Source organism: Coccinella septempunctata, chromosome 4 (assembly GCF_907165205.1).
Source record: "Coccinella septempunctata chromosome 4, icCocSept1.1, whole genome shotgun sequence".
NCBI classification, from domain to species: domain Eukaryota; kingdom Metazoa; phylum Arthropoda; class Insecta; order Coleoptera; family Coccinellidae; genus Coccinella; species Coccinella septempunctata.
The window spans coordinates 660,808-681,305 of record NC_058192.1 but is presented as its reverse complement, the minus strand read 5'-3'; the positions used below and the strand labels follow the sequence as shown (position 1 = coordinate 681,305).

The window sequence follows — 20,498 nt, the reverse complement described above, 5'->3', positions numbered from 1 at the left end:
TAATAATTATCAGATATTCAAGTGCAAATAGGATATATTTGTTTCCCCAATCAGAATACAAATCAAGCATATCCAGAAAGAGCAGTGGCCGAAGGATAGTAACTTCTGAACTGCTGAATCCTGAACCGATCTATTTCCAGGGATTTCCTCTTCCTCATGATCTCATTTTCCAACTCGTTTCTTCCTGTTATCAACTCCGCTTGACTATCCTCCGCTTGCTTCAACTGAGCCGCCAAGGCTGCTGTTTCTTCGCCAATCATCTTCACCTCTTCTATCAGCCTGTTGAAATGTCACATTCATTTCGCTACACACGGGGATGTATTTCAAATCTCACCCGAAATGGCACTCATCCCTACAGTTCTCCACCCTTTGTCTTTGGAGTCTGAAATCTAATCTAGTTTGCGCCTTCTTAAGGCAAAGATCCATCCTTCTTATCGCTGCCTGCAAATCGTCGATCAGTTTCTCAACGTCCGCCAGTTTCTGCAGGGTCTGAAAGTTACAGTGGACAAATGAAAATCACGTTAGTGTCTTGGATGAAGAAGAAAGTATAAAATGAACCTTTCCGGCATCAGAAACGATACGATACCTTTTTCAATTCCGATTCGAGTCTATCAGTGACCTCGATGAGGCACTGTATCCTCTTCGACAAAATCAGCTCGACCTTATCCGCTTGAGTTCTTAGATCTCGCGAGGCGTTTGTTAGTATAGCGTCCAAGGTACCCCTCAGCGTTGCAGATCTCTGTCTGGTAGCTTCGGACATCTGCAGGGTCTCTTTCGTGAAATGCTCCCAATACTCCGGAGAAGACTGACTGAAAAGTCGCTTATCAATGAAAATGGCCGAACCGAGTGACCTATTCCTATCAAAACACTCACTCTCCAGGAAATATAACGGAGCCAGGTTTGAACATAAGGATGGACGAGCGCAAGGTGAGGCTCCTGCCAGTGGAGTCCAGCTCGAAGGCCTGTTTCTTGTCACTCCAGTCGGATTCCAGTCGCTGTTTGGCTGTTTTGTCCTCGATGAGCTGCAGTTCGACGTCTTTCAGGGTCTGGATGAACTGCTGTCTGATTTCGTCGCAAAGCGCTCGCTCTTTCATCAGCTCGACTTCCACCTCGTCTCTCACCAGCTCGCTGTCCAATCTGCCGGTTCTTCTCTCCAGGCATTCACCCGCTGTGGAAAGAATCATGCATTCGTTCGAAGAATAAAGGTAGAATAAATAGAGCTCGTGTAAGGTTCGACTCACAAATTGACTCGGGTAGCTGAAGAACAGCTGCAGCTTGTTTCAACCTTCTCCGTTGTTCCTCCATGAAGGTTATTTCTTCGGACGCTGCGGCTATGGCCCTCTCCAGTTCACATTTCCAACGATGAACTTCTTTCTCCCTCTGTTCCAGCCTCCTGGTGCTGTCCTCCTGGTTCTTATGGGCATCGGCTTGGGTTTGCGCCATGCATTGCCTGCTGTTCCACTCTATCCTACAAGATAAGTTATCTTATAATTCAGCTTCCTCCTGCACTTTTACACAGAGCTAAATACTGTGAATACGATGTCAATTGAAAGAAAATAGACCTACAGGTTATTCCTATGAACCGCCCTCTCCCCCTTTCCCTCCAGTATGTCTTTATTGTGCTGTCGCCATTCCCCCTCACTGTATCTGGCGATTGAATAACGATCGACGACAGGTCTGGTGCCGGTGAGGCCTTTGAGGGGTCCCCAATCGACCCTTCCAGTGGCCCAAGGTCCAACGGGGCCCATGCCATCCTCCTTGTTGCTCGGTATCTTATCTTCGGGCTGCGGTAGGTAGCAGGGAGGTCTGTCGTTGGGGTTAGTCGCCCAAGGCAGCTCAGAACCTGGATCTTCCTGTCTGGATCTTGGGATGGAAGCCATGGTTAACGGACATTCGCATTCGATTTGGTCCGCGGCTTCTGAAAAAAAATTGACAAATAAGTAGAATCGATGTTTTTTTCTATTCCTCAGCTGTTAAACCCAAAATTTTTCTCATTAAATGGTTGATAATTTCTTCCAAATCGTTGTGTGCTTCCATAAGCTGAACTTACTTTTTTTTAGTATCCCTTTCATGTTAGCTTTTTCGCAGGGTGTCTTTGGTATAGTGTTCTCTAGACTGTAGGGAGTATCTGGACAGGGTTCTTGGGGAGGAGGGGGATTCTGGGACAAACAGGGGTCGCTACAGGGTGGAATTCCTCCGGTGTATCCTTGCCCTTCCGGGGCTACAAGAAGTTTTGTAGAAGGTTGTAAGCATTAAACGATTTAGAAATATTTTGAGCAATCCATCTACTTATCAAGGAAATTTATTTATATCCTGTACAGGATATAAATAAATTTCCTTGATAAGCTCCCCAATAATTGTACTAAATATTTCGAAACATATTAGCACCCATATCTTAATAGACATAGTTTCACGATTGAACCATTTGAAGTATATAGTACGATATCTTCTTGGGGGTACTCCGCAGATCTTTCGTAGTACTATATCTAGATGAAATTCCTACTTTTCACAAACTCAGGCAACTTACACTTATTATGATCGGAATGCTCACAACCAGGTACGCAGTTTACGGTTTTCACAGGAGCATTGGCCAGGGTAGGAGGATTGAAGGTGTTCGTTGTTCCCAATTGAGGATTCGTATTAACGTAATCCTGCTGATATTCCATATGTGGCTTAGGAACGGTGTGTTCCGGAATGTAATGCTTCGGATCCGCAGCCTAAAATTTCGAAAAGTTGAAAAATGTTAGGTGTGGCCCAATACTGAATGAACCTTTTCGAAGTGTGCCATGTGGGGACAGTCCCCACATGATCGCGGTGGATATTCTGCCATTTTGAAGAATCGATCAAACAAATCTGGCGGACTTGAAAAAACGCCAATAAAAATCTCGACAACGTCAGTGTGAAGTTTGATCAGTACACGTTGCCATAACGATAAAATTAATTTTTTTAATTACCCCATCAATTTCGGGATTTGTCGATGGTCAACTTTCGAGTCTCGTATCTTCCAGGAAAATTATTGTAGATGAAAATGTGATACATAATCTGAAAGAGCAAATATTCTAGTAATAAATCTGAAAATTTCATGGAGCTCGATGTAGCCGTTCGGTCTTGAGTTCACAAGTATAGTGTGTCGTAATAAAGAAAAATAAAAGTACCATATATAAAAAAATTATCAATTTATTTATCACAATTCAACTCGAATCATTCACAATCAGTCATGGTATTGTATAACACTGTTAATTCTATAAAATGTACAATGTATATACTACAAAATATATATTTCACAATATGAAAATACCAAGCTTGACCCTCCAGATTTATTATTAAAGTCCATATAACTGGAGTCATCAAGCTCTTCACAACCAGGTAAAAAGTAACATTACCTGTCTAATTCATAAACGGAAGTGATTCCATTACCATAACTGCAAAAACTTCACTATAAATAAATATTAAAAATTTGAGAAGATAAGGAACAACTTACAAATCTTATGTGATTTGTTTCCATATGAAAACATTTGGAACCTAACAAATCACTCAGTCGCATAAATTACAAGAACATGATTATAATACTGAACTATTGAACTACAACTCGATCTCGCTCAAGTCAAAAAAAATCTAAGACTTGATTGGAAAAAATGCTACTCAATTTCCAATTTGCGGTACTCACATCCACCCATACAAATTCAAAAAGGTCCGAATGTAATGACAAGATTAAGGATAATGTGTACCGCAAACAGAAATTCAGGAATCAAATAATTCGAGACGGATGTGGTAAAAAAATAATGAAATTGATAAAACACATAGACAATACCAAGAACATCATCCATAAAATTTTTCAAAACGTAATTTTTCGAAGAGATATGTAAAATTGAACAAAATTTCAACGACATAAATGATACGATTATCGATGATTTATTTTATGAATTTTCATCTTATAGTTCAATTTCAAGTGTCAAAGTGTAATTCATGATCAACCCGAATATGAGCATCAATTCGATAACAGATAATTTAACATATTGATTGATATAAATAAGTGAGCATGGCAAATTTTTCCGCGTTAGAAAATTTGATTTCACTAACCCAAATCAGTTTTCAAGCATAAAACAAACAAAAATCGATCCAACGCTATCACAATTTATGACAACCGCAATTGGTTGAGACATCAACTTCATGTCTAATTTCCACTGCTATTTACTCCAGCTAATTTTAACAACTCCTTCAACCTTTGTATTTCCTCCTCCTTTTCTTTTAACTTGTCCTTTAATTCCTGTAATTCCAAGTTGGCAGATGCTGAATTATCTGATATTTCTTTAAGTAATTCATAAGCGCTAGGTCGCTCTTGAGGCGATTTTTTTACGAGACTTGTGATGATCTCGGCGAATTGCGGATGTTGCATCTCTATGCGCGGTGGTAGATACCCTGTTTTCTTCAATACTTCAATGCATTTATTCCGTTCCATGTCTGTGGTGAAAGTTTCTACAAGTTCAAAAAGAACAATTCCTAGAGAGTACATATCGCTCTGAAAAAAAAAAATATTTAAATTAGTTTTTTAGTCATCATGAATTCTCTATGTCTATGTAGAAAAACGACAAATGAAGTTCTGTGATAATAAATGTCATAGAATATTTGTCTGACCCTGACCTAATTGATATATTTCTATGGTTCTAACCCATAAACAATTTCCCTTCCAAATCAATTATAATATCACATTTATCTTACCTTTGGATTACATTTCCCATCAAGTTGTTCGGGCGCGGCATATAATTTCGTACCAAATGCCAAGCTGTGACGAGCACTCTGTAAGGGACATGCGAGTCCAAAATCCCCCAACTGTACCAGCAACTTTCCATTATCCGTCTGTAGGAATATATTGCTTGGCTTGATATCATGATGAACTATTCTCTTTGAATGAATATATTGAAGACCTGAAAAAATGATATGAAATCAATTTAAGTGTATCGAAACCTGAAACATAACCCTCGAAATGAAATGACAACCTACCTTCCAATAATTGTTTAAGAATTTCTCGCACTACTGAATCTTGAACAATCTTCACAGGCACTAAGGCTTTCATCGAATCGATATTCTTTTCTGAACTATTCCTCTGTGACAACCATTGCTTCAAGGTTAATTGGCACAAAGCCATTTGTATGTATAAAGTCGCCCATTTTTCCTGTTTCTTTTGCTGTGACCTGATCTCATCGATTTCTCTCTGATCCAAAGGACACAAAGCGTGGCCCCCCTCTGAAATACTACTCTGTCTTGTCCTTTTTGATTTTTTCTCAAAATGATTGGAGGAAGTACAGCGGGATTCAATATTGTTGAAGCTGTGTTCAAAAACAATTTCAAAATCTGATGTATCTTCACCGGGTTTATTAGAGAAGGATTTTGATATTTCTTTGTTGTATAGATATTCCTCACTTAGGTGATGTCCCTTGTGCTCGGTGGTTTCTGGAGAAATGTATTCATCCTCATCTTCCTCATCATCATATTCTGTAAGCATATTGGGATTTTGACTCACACCCATATCAAGCCAAGCCGCTTTATACTGAACAACATTTGGATGATTCACCATGGCAAAAGTTTTAACTTCTGATAAGTAATTTTTGACATGTTCTAAGCCTTCTGAACGAATGGGTATTTTCTTGACTGCATATTCTGTTCCATCCAATTTGTGTTTCACCCTATAAACCTGAAATAAAATTGAGGATAGATGAATAAGATACTAGAGTCCAGAGTTTTGATAATACATAAAAAATAAGTACATATTCGAAAGAAAAAACCTACCTTTCCAAACCCACCTCCAGCAATGAACTCCAATTCTTCAAACTGGCGATGATAATGAGAAGTCGCAAGATTTTCATCAAGCCACACAGGATACATAGGTAAAGGTCTTCCCTTAGATGTAAAAAGATTGAATAAACCGTACTGATATTGTGTCAAAATACTCTCGAATTCTTTCATTTGATAACTTTCGTCAATCAATTTCATTTGATATAACTTATCACAAATGACTTTATATTTTAACTCCGCCTGAACTCTGTCATTCTCAGATGCTGCAACTAAATTCTTGATTAAGGAGGCAACAAAGATGCTTATATGAGTAGAAATCTTCGGGGTTTTGTTGGCAACACAAAGGGAATCGTTGGAACTATCAGAAGATAAATCATTCGTCTTTTTTTCGACTTCATTTCTAGAGGATCCGCAACTATATTCCGTTTCCATACCAACATTTTTTCCATCTTCTTCTGAATTAGTCATATCAGATTTAGCCATCAAGTATTAACTAACTTTTAAAAATTTCAATAAGAAAATTCTAGAAAGATTGTAAACTAAAACAGTTGTTTCTTGATAGAATTTAGAAGTTTATCGATATTATAGATTTATAAACGTTTCGTTGTAATTCCCCCAAATGATATCAATTCCTAATCTCCAACAAGTTTCAACAGGATCACACGAATTCACAAACGGTATCCTTGAACTGTGCAACCGCAACCTTCCTCTGCAATTTCTAACCACAAACTGATCTTTGACATTTTGACAGCAGTTTGTTGTGAAATATTTTGTCATACGAGAAGTTAGATCTACCACCACATAAACTACAATGAGGAACTTTGTAAACTACGACCTAATTATAATATAGCGATTACTAAAGAATATTTACACTATCCATATACAATCAACGAGCAAGCGAATATTTGCTTTGATTTCACTAGTATAGTGTTATGTAGTTACATATGCTTATAACACATACACACTAGTTTTAGTTTATGTTTGTTTAGTTGTTCCAAAGATTAACTTTTTTCCTCTTTGGTTGTTCCGAACAGTAGTTCAAAACCATCAGTAATTGTCAATCAAATTCATCCGTATGAAAAATATGTGAACTGAGTTTTTTGGAGTTGTAGAATATTTATACAAAATAATTGATTGATTTCCCTTCTAACATCAGTCCGTTGACCATGCCACCCTTTGAAGATACTAAAGAACATTTGAAATCGGTTGAAACACCAAAAAAAAATATTTGGTATAAACCTTGTTTTCACTAGTGACTTGAAAATTCCCTGAATTTCTAATTCACAATCCTCCCTATCACAATAAAAAATTATTTTGTTACTATAGAAATTCTGACAGTATTTCGTGTGAAGATCCACTGAATGCATGTCTTTTTCAGGTCTCAAATTTTGAGCGATGTTCAGAATCATGGAAACCAAAAATTGCCATCTTTCAAGCAGATTCTGGTCTTGGGTGACAATGAATCAGGAAAAACTACAATGGTAGCAAAGCTTCAAGGAGTGGAGGATCCCAAAAAAGGGTCTGGTCTTGAATATGCTTACATAGATGTTCGCGATGAATATAGAGATGGTATTGTTATGAAGTATCATCAAAAATTTCCTCATTATCTGTAACAATTGTGTTTAAGATCATACACGGCTGAGCGTTTGGGTCTTAGACGGCGATCCGGGACATTCCAATCTATTGAAATTTGCTCTAAACAAAGATACTTTCGCTGATACATTGGTTATCTTAACAGTAACAATGACAGCTCCATGGGGAATTTTAGAGCAGCTAAGACATTGGGCATCTGTATTAGCTGATCATTTGGATAAATTAGAACTTGATGTAGATTTGAGACAAAGCAAAAGGTATAGATTCAAAGGTGAAAATGGGTTGACATTATATAACCCTAAATTTCAGACAGCAACTTGTGAAATTATGGAAAGATTACATTGAACCAGGGGATGAACTTGATCCTACCTCCCCAATGAAGAGAAGTTCCAGAAATTTTGGAGATGAAGATGGTGATAATGAGGATGGTCAACTCCCTGAGGCTACTTTGACCAATAATTTGGGCTTGGATATCGTTGTTGTAGTAACAAAGGTGACTTTTGGACTTTTGTTGTTTTATCATCACATTATAGCCCCACTCATTTTTGTAAGAATATTTTTTTATAGACAGATTACATGCAAACTCTAGAGAAGGAGCATGACTATAGGGATGAACATTTAGATTTTATGCAATCTTGGGTTCGACGGTTCTGTCTTCAGTATGGTGCAGCACTGTTTTACACCAGCGCCAAAGAAGATAAGAACTGCGATCTGCTGTACAAGTATCTCACACATCGTATTTATGGATTTCCATTCAGGACGCCAGCACTGGTGGTGGAGAAAGATGCTGTTTTTATGTAAGAAATCTCTGAAATTGTTTTCATTATAATGATTGAATTGTTTTCTTATTATTTTTTGCAGTCCGGCAGGTTGGGATAACATGAAGAAAATAAGTATTTTGTATGAGAACATGCACAGCTGTAAACCTGAAGATTATTATAGGGACATAATTGTCCAGCCTATCGCTAGAAAGGTAGGTCATAGGGCAGTTTCAACTTCATTGCAATGAAACTTTCGTAATTTTCAGACCATTAGCAGAGAAACTGAACTTTTAGCCGAAGATGAACAAGCGTTTTTGGTCAGAATGCAACAAATTTTACTGGCAGGTGGAGGACCTCCCTCAGGAAGGACGTCAGACTCCATAAGGTCTTCCCCATTGGTGAAAGGAACGGTAAGATCTGGTCCCAGTATATTGCCACCTAGAAAGGTAAAGTTATTTTTTCCGAAATTTTACCTGTTGTTTCTGTGGCTGAAGCTAAGTGATTAAATGCATGGGTAAGGTTGTGTGTTACTCTGAAAATTTGTCTCCATATTGTTGCTGGATGTATGTCGCAACAGCTTCTGTATTTTCATGTATCCTTAATAAAAAGGTACTTCATTTTTATAGCTATGATCGCTTCAGACCTATTACTCTTAAGTCTATGCACTGACCAAAGAAATTTTGAAATCAAATTTGGAGATCAATGGATAAGTTCAGAAATACTTGTTCAAAAAACTCATTGGAACATTTTTTTTTTCATTATATATATGCCTTTCAGTTGCCTCAATCATTTAACAATCTCTGGAGTGGTGTTTACTATCAAATCCAAGTGATAGAAGATTTATATTGAATGTTTCGACATTATTTGGGAGTTTTTCCTGGTGTTTTTCTTACTTCTATCATTTACTATGTTCTGTTCTCACATTTATGGTTTCCTCACAGAACATTCTCAACCACTATGGGTTTCTGTGCTTTAATTCAGCTCTATGTGAAGTCTAATTTTGTAATAGTTATTTGTAGCTCCTCTATGACGAAACCATCTATGGAAGAAACCAGAGACCTTTCTCTATGGTTGAAACTCCCAAATGTCAAAAAAATTTGAAAACAACATGAATTTTCTATATCACTTGAATTTGGCATTAAAAGGCACAAATATAGTTTAAAAAAATATGTCTCCACTGTTAGATTTTTTTTTAGTATTGGCCAGCGTTTCTGAACTACCTTGGGGAATTTTTTTGGGATGATAAAATCGAATTTGTTCAAGATTCAGTGTGAAACTAGAACAATACCATTTTTGGGGGAGTTGATATTTATTTCTTTTCAGCTTGATGGTTCCAAGGTTGTTAGTTCACCTGGAGGCGAAGGGGTGCTAGCTAACTTCTTCAATTCCCTGTTGAACAAGAAGAGTAGCACTCCTGGCTCTAGTTCGAAATCAGGTTCAGAATCCCTACCTGATAAAGCAGCCATGCGCTCTGACGCCGCTGCTGAGTTAGATAGGTTATCTAGGGGTGCAAAGAAGTCTCTGGGGGGTGATTTCAATTCTTCAGATTGCTGAATATCTATTATTCTTAGTATTAATTATCCGCAAAATTTAATACTTAGGCTTATTTATTATTAATCAATTCATTCATAATGATTCAGTACATAATATATATTATCGATGAAGTAACTTATTTTAGAATATATTCACCGAAATTAGATAGAAATAATATTTTTTAGAATTATTCACCCAGATTGAACATCAGTCCAAATAAATAATTGGAAATATCAAATTTCTTGTTTTATTTATATGAAACTCCACATAACTTCTTGAAGCAAGCTAAATTATAATATGTTGAATAAAAATAAAAAATTACTTCTTGGATTTGTCATCTTTCTCATCCTTTTTCTTATTATCCTTCAAATTGCCGACCGCTTGACGAACTGCTTCGGATTGGGGATCTACACCAGGTAAATTCTCTAAAACACTCTGTAAGAATGCAGGATCGTTCATAACTTCAGAGTAATCATCGTCTGTCTCCACTTCCATGGGTTCCTCCTTCTTTACAGCTGAAGTTGATGATTCTTGGGTATCCTGCATTGACATTTGCATAGCGAAAGCAATCTGTTCATCTTCAGTCATGTTGGCAAAATCTACAGCTGATGGTACTTTAGGTTCTGGTTCACTTTGTTCCATAGACATTGCTAGAGCTCGTTCCAACATGGCTTCATCACTGTTTTCTTCTTTGATCTCTGGAACCTTAGCTTCAGAGTCTGAAGAAGAAGCCTCTCTGGCTTTTCTAGCTTCCTCTTCTTGTCTATAATAAGAAAATACTCAATACTTCAATTCTTCACTAGTGAAAATGTTTGAAATACACTACCTTTGCCTTTGTTCTTCCATAGAAACCCTGAGAGCTAATGCTAACTCTGGGTCTTCATTAGGATCAACACCAAATTCAAAACCAGAAGTTCCAAGGCCTGCTCCACCAGTTCCATCTTCCCCTTGTATAATTGGAGAGGAGATAAGAGCGTCGGATAAATGAGGACCTGGAGGGATTGTTACTAGGTGACTTCCGCTACCATCTCTTCCATTTAATGTATTGATAAAGGTTGACAAGATTTCTGTATTAGTTGCTTCCTCTCCGAAGTTCACTATGTCAACATTTACCTTTTCTTTCTTCAATTTCTTTGCTAACTTAACAAATTCCTTTTCTTCGGTAGCAATTGGGCTTCCAACAAAGGCAACTATTCTCATTTTGTGATTTTTGCCTTGTCGATGTTTCAGTGCTAAATGAGCAATTCTGATACCTGTATGCAAGTTGATGTCACCATCAGGTTGGACTTGATGGAGTTTCGATAAAATTCGTCCCACATCGCTAGTAAGAGTAACCAGTACTTCTACTTTGGCGAGGGTTAATAAAGCAACATTATTTTCAGGATTAGATCTAGTTTTAGAATGGCATACTAGGTTTACAGCATCTTGTTGGGCTTGAAGACGAGTTGGCAAATAGTCACCATTTCTCATATAATCACTGTTATCTACACAAATAACTGTACTTTCTAACACCATTTTTTAAAGGATAAGTATTCTTTCCAATACGGTTTATTTATTAATTCTTTCACTGCAAGAAATTGCAAATCACTTGAAAATGCTTTGACGTTTACTTTTTTGTATTGACATTTCGAGATGTCATGTCAGTAATAAATCCAATTCAAATTCTTAAAAAAGGGATTTTTATTTTAGTGGAGTTGTGTTTTCTTTGTAATGTGTTGTTAAAAAAATAAATTACTTTCATTTCACTCTCTCATTGAAGTAACTTGTAAAGTTTACTTGAATAGTTCAAACGCTCCGTCACTGTTTTGTTTTCTGTTTTCTGACCTAACCTAATCTTGTCAAAAAAGTTACAAAAATTTGAAATTTTAGAAGAGGAAATATTATTTTTCATCTCTTTGTAGTTCTAAAGATAACTAGATTCTCAATTATATTTCTGCAAGGAGGAAATAAACCTTGTTAATTATGAGTAGTGAAGGAAAACGTAAGAAAAAGCGCTATGAGACCAGCTCAGAATCTGAAGATATAGATAGTGCAGAAGAAGCGCGTCGTAAAGATTTGAAGGAAAGGGATGAATTTGCTGATCGTTTAAAGAAACGGGATGAACATAAAACAAGAAATATTGTACAGGCCTCTGAGAGACGCGCATATGAGGAAGCTGCTAAACGTCTTAAGTTGGAAAATGAAGATCGAGAAAAGATTATACCATCCCTTCGAATTAAATCCAGAAGAAAGTATCTGGAGAAAAGAAAAGAAGACAAAATTATGGAACTGGAGGCAGATATTGCAGACGATGAGTATTTGTTTGAAGAAGAAATGTAAGATATTTTTGTCTACTCAATTTTTGGTATTAAACATTTTTTTCTACTATTTCATAATATTCACTCGAATATTTTGAATCACTTGTTAATTATTTGTGATACTTTTAGCTTGACTGAAAGAGAACGAAAAGAAAGGCAGCATAAAAAGGAACTGTTGAAGTTGGCGCAAGAACATGAAAAGGCAAGAGAATTGGAAAGGATACAAAGATATCACATGCCCAAGGATATGGGCGTTTCAGACTATGTGGAAGTGGATGAACTTGAAAAAATGCCCCTGTCTGAACAGAAAAAATGGGAAAAAGATCAAATGTCTTCAGCAGTGTTCAGATTTGGAGCAAGGGATGCTGTGAAGAAGGACGAATATGAACTTCTTCTAGAGGACCAAATTGAATTCATACAAGCTCTGCAATTACCTGGTTAGTTTTTTGCACTTTTGTTTCATCAGTATCCTTAATCTTAAAGCATGATTTATTTGAATTCCACAGGGACAAAACAGGAAAAAAAGGAACCAGAGCAGACAGAATATCAGAAGAAAAGATTAGATATCGAACAAACTAAGATAAGTTTACCAGTTTATCCATTCAGGGATGATTTAATTCAAGCTGTAAGGGATCATCAAGTTCTCATTATAGAGGGGGAGACAGGATCCGGTAAAACTACTCAAATTCCCCAATATCTTCATGAAGCAGGCTTCACAAACGATGGTAAAAAGATTGGATGTACTCAACCGAGAAGGGTAGCAGCGATGTCTGTAGCTGCCAGAGTAGCCCAAGAAATGAACGTAAAGTTAGGCAATGAAGTGGGTTATTCCATTCGTTTCGAAGATTGCACATCTGAAAGAACAATTATAAAATACATGACAGATGGTACATTACATCGTGAATTTCTGTCAGAACCCGATCTACAGTCCTACAGTGTGATGATAATCGATGAAGCTCACGAAAGGACCCTCCACACAGATATCTTGTTCGGTTTGGTGAAAGACATAGCCAGATTTCGTCCGGACTTGAAACTCCTCATTTCGAGTGCAACACTAGACGCTCAGAAATTTTCAGAGTTTTTCGATGACGCTCCTATATTCAGGATACCTGGACGTAGATTTCCCGTCGATATTTACTACACGAAAGCCCCGGAGGCTGATTATGTAGACGCTTGCGTGATATCAGTTTTACAGATACACGCAACGCAACCTTTAGGGGACATCTTGGTGTTCTTAACGGGTCAGGAGGAAATTGAAAGTTGTCAGGAGTTACTGACAGATAGGACGAGACGGTTGGGATCTAAAGTGAAGGAGTTGATAGTGCTGCCGGTATACGCCAATCTACCGAGCGATATGCAGGCGAAGATATTCGAACCGACGCCTCCGGGAGCTAGGAAGGTCATCCTGGCCACGAACATAGCAGAAACGTCCGTAACGATAGACAACATAATTTACGTGATCGATCCCGGATTCGCGAAACAGAACCATTTCAACTCCAGGACGGGAATGGAGAGCTTGATGGTGGTTCCGATCTCCAAGGCGTCCGCGAATCAGAGAGCGGGCAGAGCCGGGAGGGTGGCCGCCGGCAAATGTTTCAGGTTGTACACGGCCTGGTCGTACAAGCACGAGATGGAGGACAACACCATACCGGAGATCCAGAGGATCAATTTGGGCAACGCGGTGCTGATGCTGAAAGCTCTCGGGATCAACGATCTGGTGCATTTCGACTTTCTGGATCCTCCCCCTCACGAGACCCTGGTCTTGGCCCTGGAGCAACTGTACGCTCTGGGGGCCTTGAATCATCACGGCGAACTGACCAAGCTGGGCAGGAGGATGGCAGAGTTCCCGGTCGACCCCATGATGGCCAAAATGTTATTGGCTTCCGAGAAGTAAGAATTGTCAAAATCGTACCGTTGCTAAAAAACGCTATTTGCCCTACAGTAACCAATGGCAACCAACAGTATCTAGGTTACTAGGTAACTGTTACGTCTAGGTTATGTTTGTTGCCATTGGTTACCCTAGGACAGCCAAACTGTCACGCGTGCCGTTGCTAAGAAACGCCTTACGGTAACCAATAGCAACCAACGATTTTGACATTTGTTAGTGTCTATGTTAGGTTATGTTGATATGACCTAATTTGTTGGTGTTTCGAGATAGATTTTAATTCATTTCCAGGTACAAATGTTCGGAGGAAATTGTAACGATTGCAGCGATGCTTTCGGTGAACGGCGCGTTGTTCTATAGGCCCAAGGATAAGAGTATACATGCAGATACGGCAAGAAAGAGTTTCAACCACATCGGAGGAGATCATTTGAGCCTCCTAAACGTATATAACCAGTGGCGTGATTCGGATTACTCGACTCAGTGGTGTTACGATAATTTTATACAACATAGGTACAAATTTAAGTTTGAAAGAATATGAAATGGTTTATTATTATTCAATAATGTTCTTACATCATTCATTATTTTTTTGTAGATCTTTGAGGAGAGCTAGAGATGTGAGAGAACAGTTGGTCGGTTTGATGCAAAGAGTAGAAATTGAGATGGTTTCTAACCCAACAGAAATAGATAACATAAAGAAAGCAATAACTGCTGGATATTTCTACCACATTGCTCGTCTATCGAAAGGAGGAAATTATAAAACTGTTAAACACAATCAGGTATTTTATCACCTGTATTTACCCTTCTATAAATTAACACTGTCAATTTCTTTTCAGACTGTCACTATTCATCCGAACAGCGCACTGTTTGAAGATCTACCACGATGGCTTCTTTACCATGAGCTTGTTTTCACAAGTAAAGAATTCGTGAGGCAGGTGATTGAAATTGAAAGTAAATGGCTGTTGGAAGTAGCCCCCCACTACTACAAACCGAGGGAACTTGAAGATTCTACGAATAAGAAAATGCCAAAGACTGTTGGGAGGAGCACAAGGACTGAATGATTCTTGTAGTTCCAATGTATATATGTGATATTAAAAGGTTTTTTAATGTTTCCGAGGGTTTCATTCAACAACAATATATTTTACTTCAAAATTTTTTTATTCTTCATAATTATCGTTGAAAACATACACAAACGGTTGATAAGAGATTCAGTATCTGTAATGGTCGGGTTTGTATGGTCCTTCGACAGGGACTCTCATGTAATCAGCCTGTTCCTGCGAGAGTTTCGTCAGTTTAACGCCCAGATGGTCCAAATGCAGCCTTGCCACCTCCTCGTCTAATCTCTTGGGTAGACGGTAAACACCAACGGGGTATTCTCCTGGCTTTGTCCACAACTCGATTTGGGCCAACACCTGATTGGTGAAAGAGTTCGACATGACGAAGGAGGCGTGGCCGGTGGCGCATCCCAAATTGACCAATCTACCTTCGCATAGGGAAATTATGTGTTTTCCGTTTTTCAACAAGTATCTGTCTACTTGAGGCTTGATGTTGACTTTGGAAACGGCATTTTTTTCCAACCATTTCACGTCTACCTCGATATCGAAATGGCCTATGTTGCACACTATGCTGTCTTCTTTCATGTTCAGCATGTGTTCACCGGTGATTATGTCTTTGTTTCCTGTGGTTGTTACGAATATCTGGAGTGAAGGTAGACAAAATTTCACATAATGCGCTTTCATAATTTTTGATCGAATTTTACAAAAAGGCTCAATATTTACCTGCCCCTCTTTGCTAGCTTCGTCCATTGTGGTGACTTCGTAACCCTCCATGGCGGCTTGCAAAGCACATATAGGGTCGATTTCAGTCACTATAACTCTAGCGCCCAAGGCTCTAAGGGACTGAGCGCAACCTTTACCAACATCGCCATAACCTGCGACTACGGCCACTTTTCCGGCAACCATGACGTCTGTGGCTCTCTTAATACCATCTATGAGAGATTCGCGACAACCATAAAGATTGTCAAACTTACTCTGAAAAAGATACCATCTTTATATTTCGTTCGTTCCCTCGAAAAAATGCGATAAAATACGTTGGAATCGAAAAAACCCTTGAAAGATGTGAAAACGACGACATTGGTCGTTTTCAATCGTGAATGCCCAGCCCAATGTTACGCTCATGTCTACAGCTAACTTCACGCATCTTGGTACATAGATAGATCTATGTTCTAAGGTTGTCATTTGTCATAGACGTTAGTCGCGAAGTTAGCTGAACCCTGTAAATTCTATGGCTTCTTCTGTTGACATTCCAATTATTTTATTGCTCATTTTCGAAATTTTTTTCAAAAATAGTTCGTCAAAAAGGAGATTAGAAGGATTTTACACCCCAAGATTCAAGAAATGAAATATAAGAATCATTCACCTTTGTAACAGAGTCGTTGACATTGAAGGCTGGAATTTTCAGTCTATTCTGTTTTAACATTTGATACAGATTATGGACTCCAGTGGTGGTTTCTTCAGTTACTCCCCTACAATCTGCCAATAATTCAGGATATTTATCGTGAATTAAGGAAGTGAGGTCGCCTCCATCATCCAGGATCATATTGAAGCTTTTTCCACCAGGAAATTTGATGGTCTGTTCGAGACACCATTTGTATTCCTCTTCTGTTTCTCCTTTCCAGGCGAAAATCGCCAACCCTCTTTTAACTAAGGCTGCTGCCGCATGATCTTGTGTACTAAAAATGTTTGAACTAGACCATCTCACCTGAATAAATACAGAAAAATAAAGAATTGAGTAAACTTGGAATCTAGAACAAAATTTGAATGAAAAGGAAGTTAGTGATAGTTTTAAACTAACAAAAAAATTATCCTAGAAGGTATTTTACAGTATATTGGGGTAAAGGATTGAAATTCTTATAAAGGTTTTGAATAAATCTATGAATTGAAATAATTCTCTTAATTTGGTGCCTAATATGATGGTATCTTAAAACCAAACAAGTTTAAAGATCAGTTGTTATGCTTCGAAGAACTTATTTCATCACAGCCTATTGTGCAATATTATGAAGGAACAAAGGTTATCTACACAAATCAAACATATTCTGTAAGGGTCATAACACAATCTTGAAGGTTGCCTTTTTTTAGATGTGGAAGATGAATTGCAAAGTTTGCTCTAAATCTATAGAACCCAGAGAATAATTCTTTCTAATGCAAACTTAACAGTTATTGGAGAATGGTTCTATAAATAAATTACTGAAATTTTCACATCTAAAACTCTTTAACGAATTCATAGAATGATAATATTTCGGACAAATATGATTTTTATCGAGGGAGCACAAAAAAAATCAAGCAGAGCTTGCACAAGTTGTCTAAACTTTCATATAGTTGAAAAAACGGTTCTTTATAATTATTCATAAGACCAATATATTTTTTTGAGGGAAATTCTTAACTGATGATGCTCATGACTTTATATATTCCTGCTATTTACAAGCAGGGTTAATTTGATGGATTTAGGTACTCACTTCAGCCCCTAATTCAACCAAAGTTTCGATTAAGACGGCGGTTTGAATGGTCATATGTAAGGATCCAGCTATCCTTGCTCCTGTAAGGGGTTTAGCAGCTCCATACTGTTTACGGAGTGCGATAAGTCCGGGCATCTCATTTTCGGACAAAATAATGTCTTTTCTCCCCCAGTCAGCTAAACTGATATCGGCTAAAATAATAAGGAATGCGTTGAATAATTTCCCCAAACACGTGCTGAAAAACGAAATAACTCACCGATTTTGTAATCTGTTTGAGACATATTTATTAACTTTTCTGAAAAAAACCTAAGCTTATTTTCTCAGTATTGTGTTGATATATTCCTGAATTTTGCCGATATGAATTTTCAAACTCGCACTTTTGCAGATGAGGGAGGACTACCGGTTTCTCAAGCTTCTTTAGAAAGAAAGACAAAAGATAAAACACATACGCTTATCTCTCTCATCCAGCGGTTAAGCTGTTCGCACATTTGCGTCTTTGAATGAAAAATCATGTTTTATTTGCTAAAATAAATCATGAATTAATCTTTCAAAACAGTTCACTCACCATTTAAGCGACCTCGACAAAGGCACATCTCGAAGTCAATTTTTTTCTGCAGATTTGTTGATGAATTAATATTTCCGATTGTACTATAAATTTGGATAACACCCGAATATTAATTATCAACGTGAATTTCTCACCTCACATAACGTGAAAAAAACAAGGAAAGTTGTTGTTTCTGGAAGAAAGTAACAGGATGAGTTCCTTTCTAACAAAAATTTCCTCTTTGCTCCTAAAATACATTTCCGTGGTCCAATTTTTGTAATCAGCTGTTAATGTTTATATTTACCTCTGTCAAATCAGCTGATTGGATGGCTCTAAAGTGTCATATATTGAATGGTTATTTATATAATTAGATTTGCGATTATTCAACGGGTACCAAGTTGATATTTCAATACTGAGGAGTAAGATATAAAATGTGTATCATAATAACTTATGCTTGTACTGAAACAATGGATTTTGTTTTTTCTTCCTCAGCTCCGATTCAATCTCATTGAAAAATAAATAACATTGTTTGAGAAAATTATAATACAAAAATGTTGCATCTAAGACGAAAGTAAGTTGAATATATATGGTCGTAATTAGTTCATAAACTAACATTTTCTTAAAGCTTCATTTATCAAGCAACATTTAAGAAAAACAGGTATCTAAGTACCTCTGAAATCTCAACCGCTCTGAAGCCATTTTACTTTGCTGTACATCCAGATCTTTTTGGGCAGTATCCTGAGCAAAGAGTAAGTTTTGTTTTATCAGAATATTTTCAATTATTCCATTGTTTACTTATTAAAAAAAAATCTTGTTCTCAGACAATAAATGAGAACTCTTTGAAGCAGTTGAGTTCTATAATAGAATCTATGCAGAGTAAGAGGTCAGTGAAACCGATGAGCCTACCTTTTTATTTGAAAGGAAAGGAGAGAAATGGTAAAAAGTTTGCGATTTCTAGGAATTCCAATTTATTCTCCTATTTCTAGGAAGTTTCCATTATGTAAAAATAAGTATCAGATCACCAAATCTGAGAGAAACAGTTTTGACAATATTGAAAAGTTGCAATTTATCTACGGAATATGTAGATAAAATCCCTATTCCCCCTGAGCCAACTTATAGATCCCAAACGATCAAGGTAAACGTGGATAAAATGGATTTTTCCAAAATGAGCGAAGATGATCCGATCTTTGGCCAGTTTGTCATCAAACAAAAGATTAGGGAAGCCCAAGACTCGTTGAAATTGAGAAATTGGTTGCACAAAAATCACCATAAAGCCAAAATTTTAGTCGATAAAAGCAAGCCTCTCACCGAGGAGGTACGGAGGTTACAAGAAAATATAAGGGATAAATGGGACTTGTTGGATATAAGATGGAATTGCGGATGGAATGAAACCCATTATAGGGGGTGTTTACAGAGTTTCATGGCACTCGCTGGGCAGCACCCTGAGGCGATGCACCAGCTTAAAGGTTTCTCGGAGCAACTTTAGAGTTGATTTTTTTTAACGATTATATTTTAGGTAAAGTCCTGGTTTTTGCCCCATTCACAGGAATAAGTTTAGATGGTCACATAATGTTGAATAGTGCTGAAGTTCGCCATAATTGGTTAGAAGTGAGGTATTCTGCCGATTTTTACTGATATGTGTTTAATAATGTAGAGTATTTTCAGCTGATTAAGAATATCTCTACTTACGACTCGGTTCTTTCGAGAATACCGAATTTCGAAAAGGCTGTATCGCAGGTTCTGCGAAACATAAGGATTGGTAGAAGGTAACATATCTATAATAATACTGGCCCTTGATTTTAGTTACCCCAATTTTTTTTCTAAAATGAAGACTTTTCCAGGAAATTTATGTTTAAGATCATGGCAGGCGAGTATGAAAGGAATCTACTCCAAATCACCACTTCGATGAGCGACTACCTGAGTTACAGAAAATTTCCTAAAAGTTGGCCGGATAGTTTACAAAATTTCGAACTAGTTGTAGAAAAGTGAGTTTTTCATTCGAGTTTATCCAAAGTAATTCAGCGACTTTTTTCAGTGAAGCCGGACCATTGATGGTATCTCCCACTGGTCAATTCATCATCCCAAGTTCCCTCCCGGGTCAATTATTAGTCAGTTTTATAACTACACACATGGACGAGGCAAAAATCAAATCAAACAATTATAAACAGTGAGTCGTCTTTAATTTCGTGCATATTCTTATACAACAAAAAAAAACTTTTCGAATTGATTAAAATATAATTTTTCAGGGATAAACACAAAGAAAAATATTTACACAGTAAATGTAAGGATGAATTCAATCTGGAATTTTTAAGAAAAGATGATAACGTGACTCCCGAACTGATGATCAAATGCTGCGAGAGGTTGCTGAGTAACAAACATGAGATCAATACTTTTTTGAAAGGGATGCGGCTCAATATTTGTACATATTATTCCGTTTTGTCTGACGGAATCATTTGTATTCCTTGGAATTTCGAGTTGTAGTGAATCTAATTTTGGAGACAAGAAAAGGAGAGTTAAAAGATATTTTAATAAAAATCAATATGAATTTGGCAGTTTTTCTCTTACCTTTAACCATTCTTAC

The 20,498-nt window shown here is 37.3% G+C and overlaps 6 protein-coding genes across 7 annotated transcripts; 3 read left to right on the top strand and 3 right to left on the bottom strand.

Annotated features, from left to right (window-relative positions):
- Positions 1-41: 41 nt before the first annotated feature.
- On the bottom strand, positions 42-6,533 carry LOC123310737. Its single transcript, XM_044894375.1, has 13 exons — positions 5,788-6,533; positions 5,002-5,692; positions 4,720-4,925; positions 4,178-4,519; positions 2,771-2,941; positions 2,528-2,717; positions 2,051-2,221; positions 1,567-1,918; positions 1,242-1,468; positions 874-1,168; positions 587-809; positions 335-489; positions 42-279 (listed from the first exon to the last, which is right to left on the bottom strand). Exons 1-13 carry the CDS (start codon positions 6,274-6,276, stop codon positions 63-65), a joined length of 3,729 nt encoding a protein of 1,242 aa, XP_044750310.1. The 5' UTR covers positions 6,277-6,533; the 3' UTR covers positions 42-62.
- Positions 6,534-6,841: 308 nt separating this feature from the next.
- LOC123312120 (cytoplasmic dynein 1 light intermediate chain 2) lies at positions 6,842-9,918 on the top strand. 2 transcript variants are annotated; one of them, XM_044896352.1, is made up of 8 exons: positions 6,842-7,024; positions 7,172-7,362; positions 7,421-7,643; positions 7,696-7,879; positions 7,954-8,183; positions 8,248-8,359; positions 8,414-8,593; positions 9,471-9,918. In XM_044896352.1, exons 1-8 carry the CDS (start codon positions 6,960-6,962, stop codon positions 9,699-9,701), a joined length of 1,416 nt encoding a protein of 471 aa, XP_044752287.1. In that variant the 5' UTR covers positions 6,842-6,959; the 3' UTR covers positions 9,702-9,918. The 2 variants fall into 2 exon arrangements, with proteins under 2 accessions (XP_044752287.1, XP_044752288.1); XM_044896353.1 differs by having other exon boundaries at positions 6,843-7,024; positions 8,414-8,557.
- LOC123312122 (26S proteasome non-ATPase regulatory subunit 4) lies at positions 9,912-11,309 on the bottom strand. The gene is made up of 2 exons (XM_044896355.1): positions 10,507-11,309; positions 9,912-10,443 (listed from the first exon to the last, which is right to left on the bottom strand). The coding sequence occupies exons 1-2, from the start codon at positions 11,193-11,195 to the stop codon at positions 9,999-10,001; spliced, it is 1,134 nt and encodes a 377-aa protein (XP_044752290.1). The 5' UTR covers positions 11,196-11,309; the 3' UTR covers positions 9,912-9,998.
- Positions 11,310-11,506: 197 nt separating this feature from the next.
- On the top strand, positions 11,507-14,970 carry LOC123312117 (pre-mRNA-splicing factor ATP-dependent RNA helicase DHX16). The gene is made up of 6 exons (XM_044896349.1): positions 11,507-11,995; positions 12,107-12,414; positions 12,484-13,867; positions 14,154-14,372; positions 14,455-14,638; positions 14,696-14,970. The coding sequence occupies exons 1-6, from the start codon at positions 11,643-11,645 to the stop codon at positions 14,918-14,920; spliced, it is 2,673 nt and encodes an 890-aa protein (XP_044752284.1). The 5' UTR covers positions 11,507-11,642; the 3' UTR covers positions 14,921-14,970.
- Positions 14,971-14,998: 28 nt separating this feature from the next.
- On the bottom strand, positions 14,999-17,803 carry LOC123312121 (adenosylhomocysteinase). The gene is made up of 5 exons (XM_044896354.1): positions 17,630-17,803; positions 17,374-17,564; positions 16,278-16,619; positions 15,638-15,889; positions 14,999-15,556 (listed from the first exon to the last, which is right to left on the bottom strand). The coding sequence occupies exons 1-5, from the start codon at positions 17,652-17,654 to the stop codon at positions 15,068-15,070; spliced, it is 1,299 nt and encodes a 432-aa protein (XP_044752289.1). The 5' UTR covers positions 17,655-17,803; the 3' UTR covers positions 14,999-15,067.
- Positions 17,804-18,220: 417 nt separating this feature from the next.
- LOC123312119 (T-cell activation inhibitor, mitochondrial) lies at positions 18,221-20,462 on the top strand. The gene is made up of 9 exons (XM_044896351.1): positions 18,221-18,488; positions 18,543-18,666; positions 18,739-18,853; positions 18,904-19,383; positions 19,434-19,525; positions 19,583-19,683; positions 19,759-19,902; positions 19,953-20,084; positions 20,164-20,462. The coding sequence occupies exons 1-9, from the start codon at positions 18,469-18,471 to the stop codon at positions 20,396-20,398; spliced, it is 1,443 nt and encodes a 480-aa protein (XP_044752286.1). The 5' UTR covers positions 18,221-18,468; the 3' UTR covers positions 20,399-20,462.
- Positions 20,463-20,498: the final 36 nt, after the last annotated feature.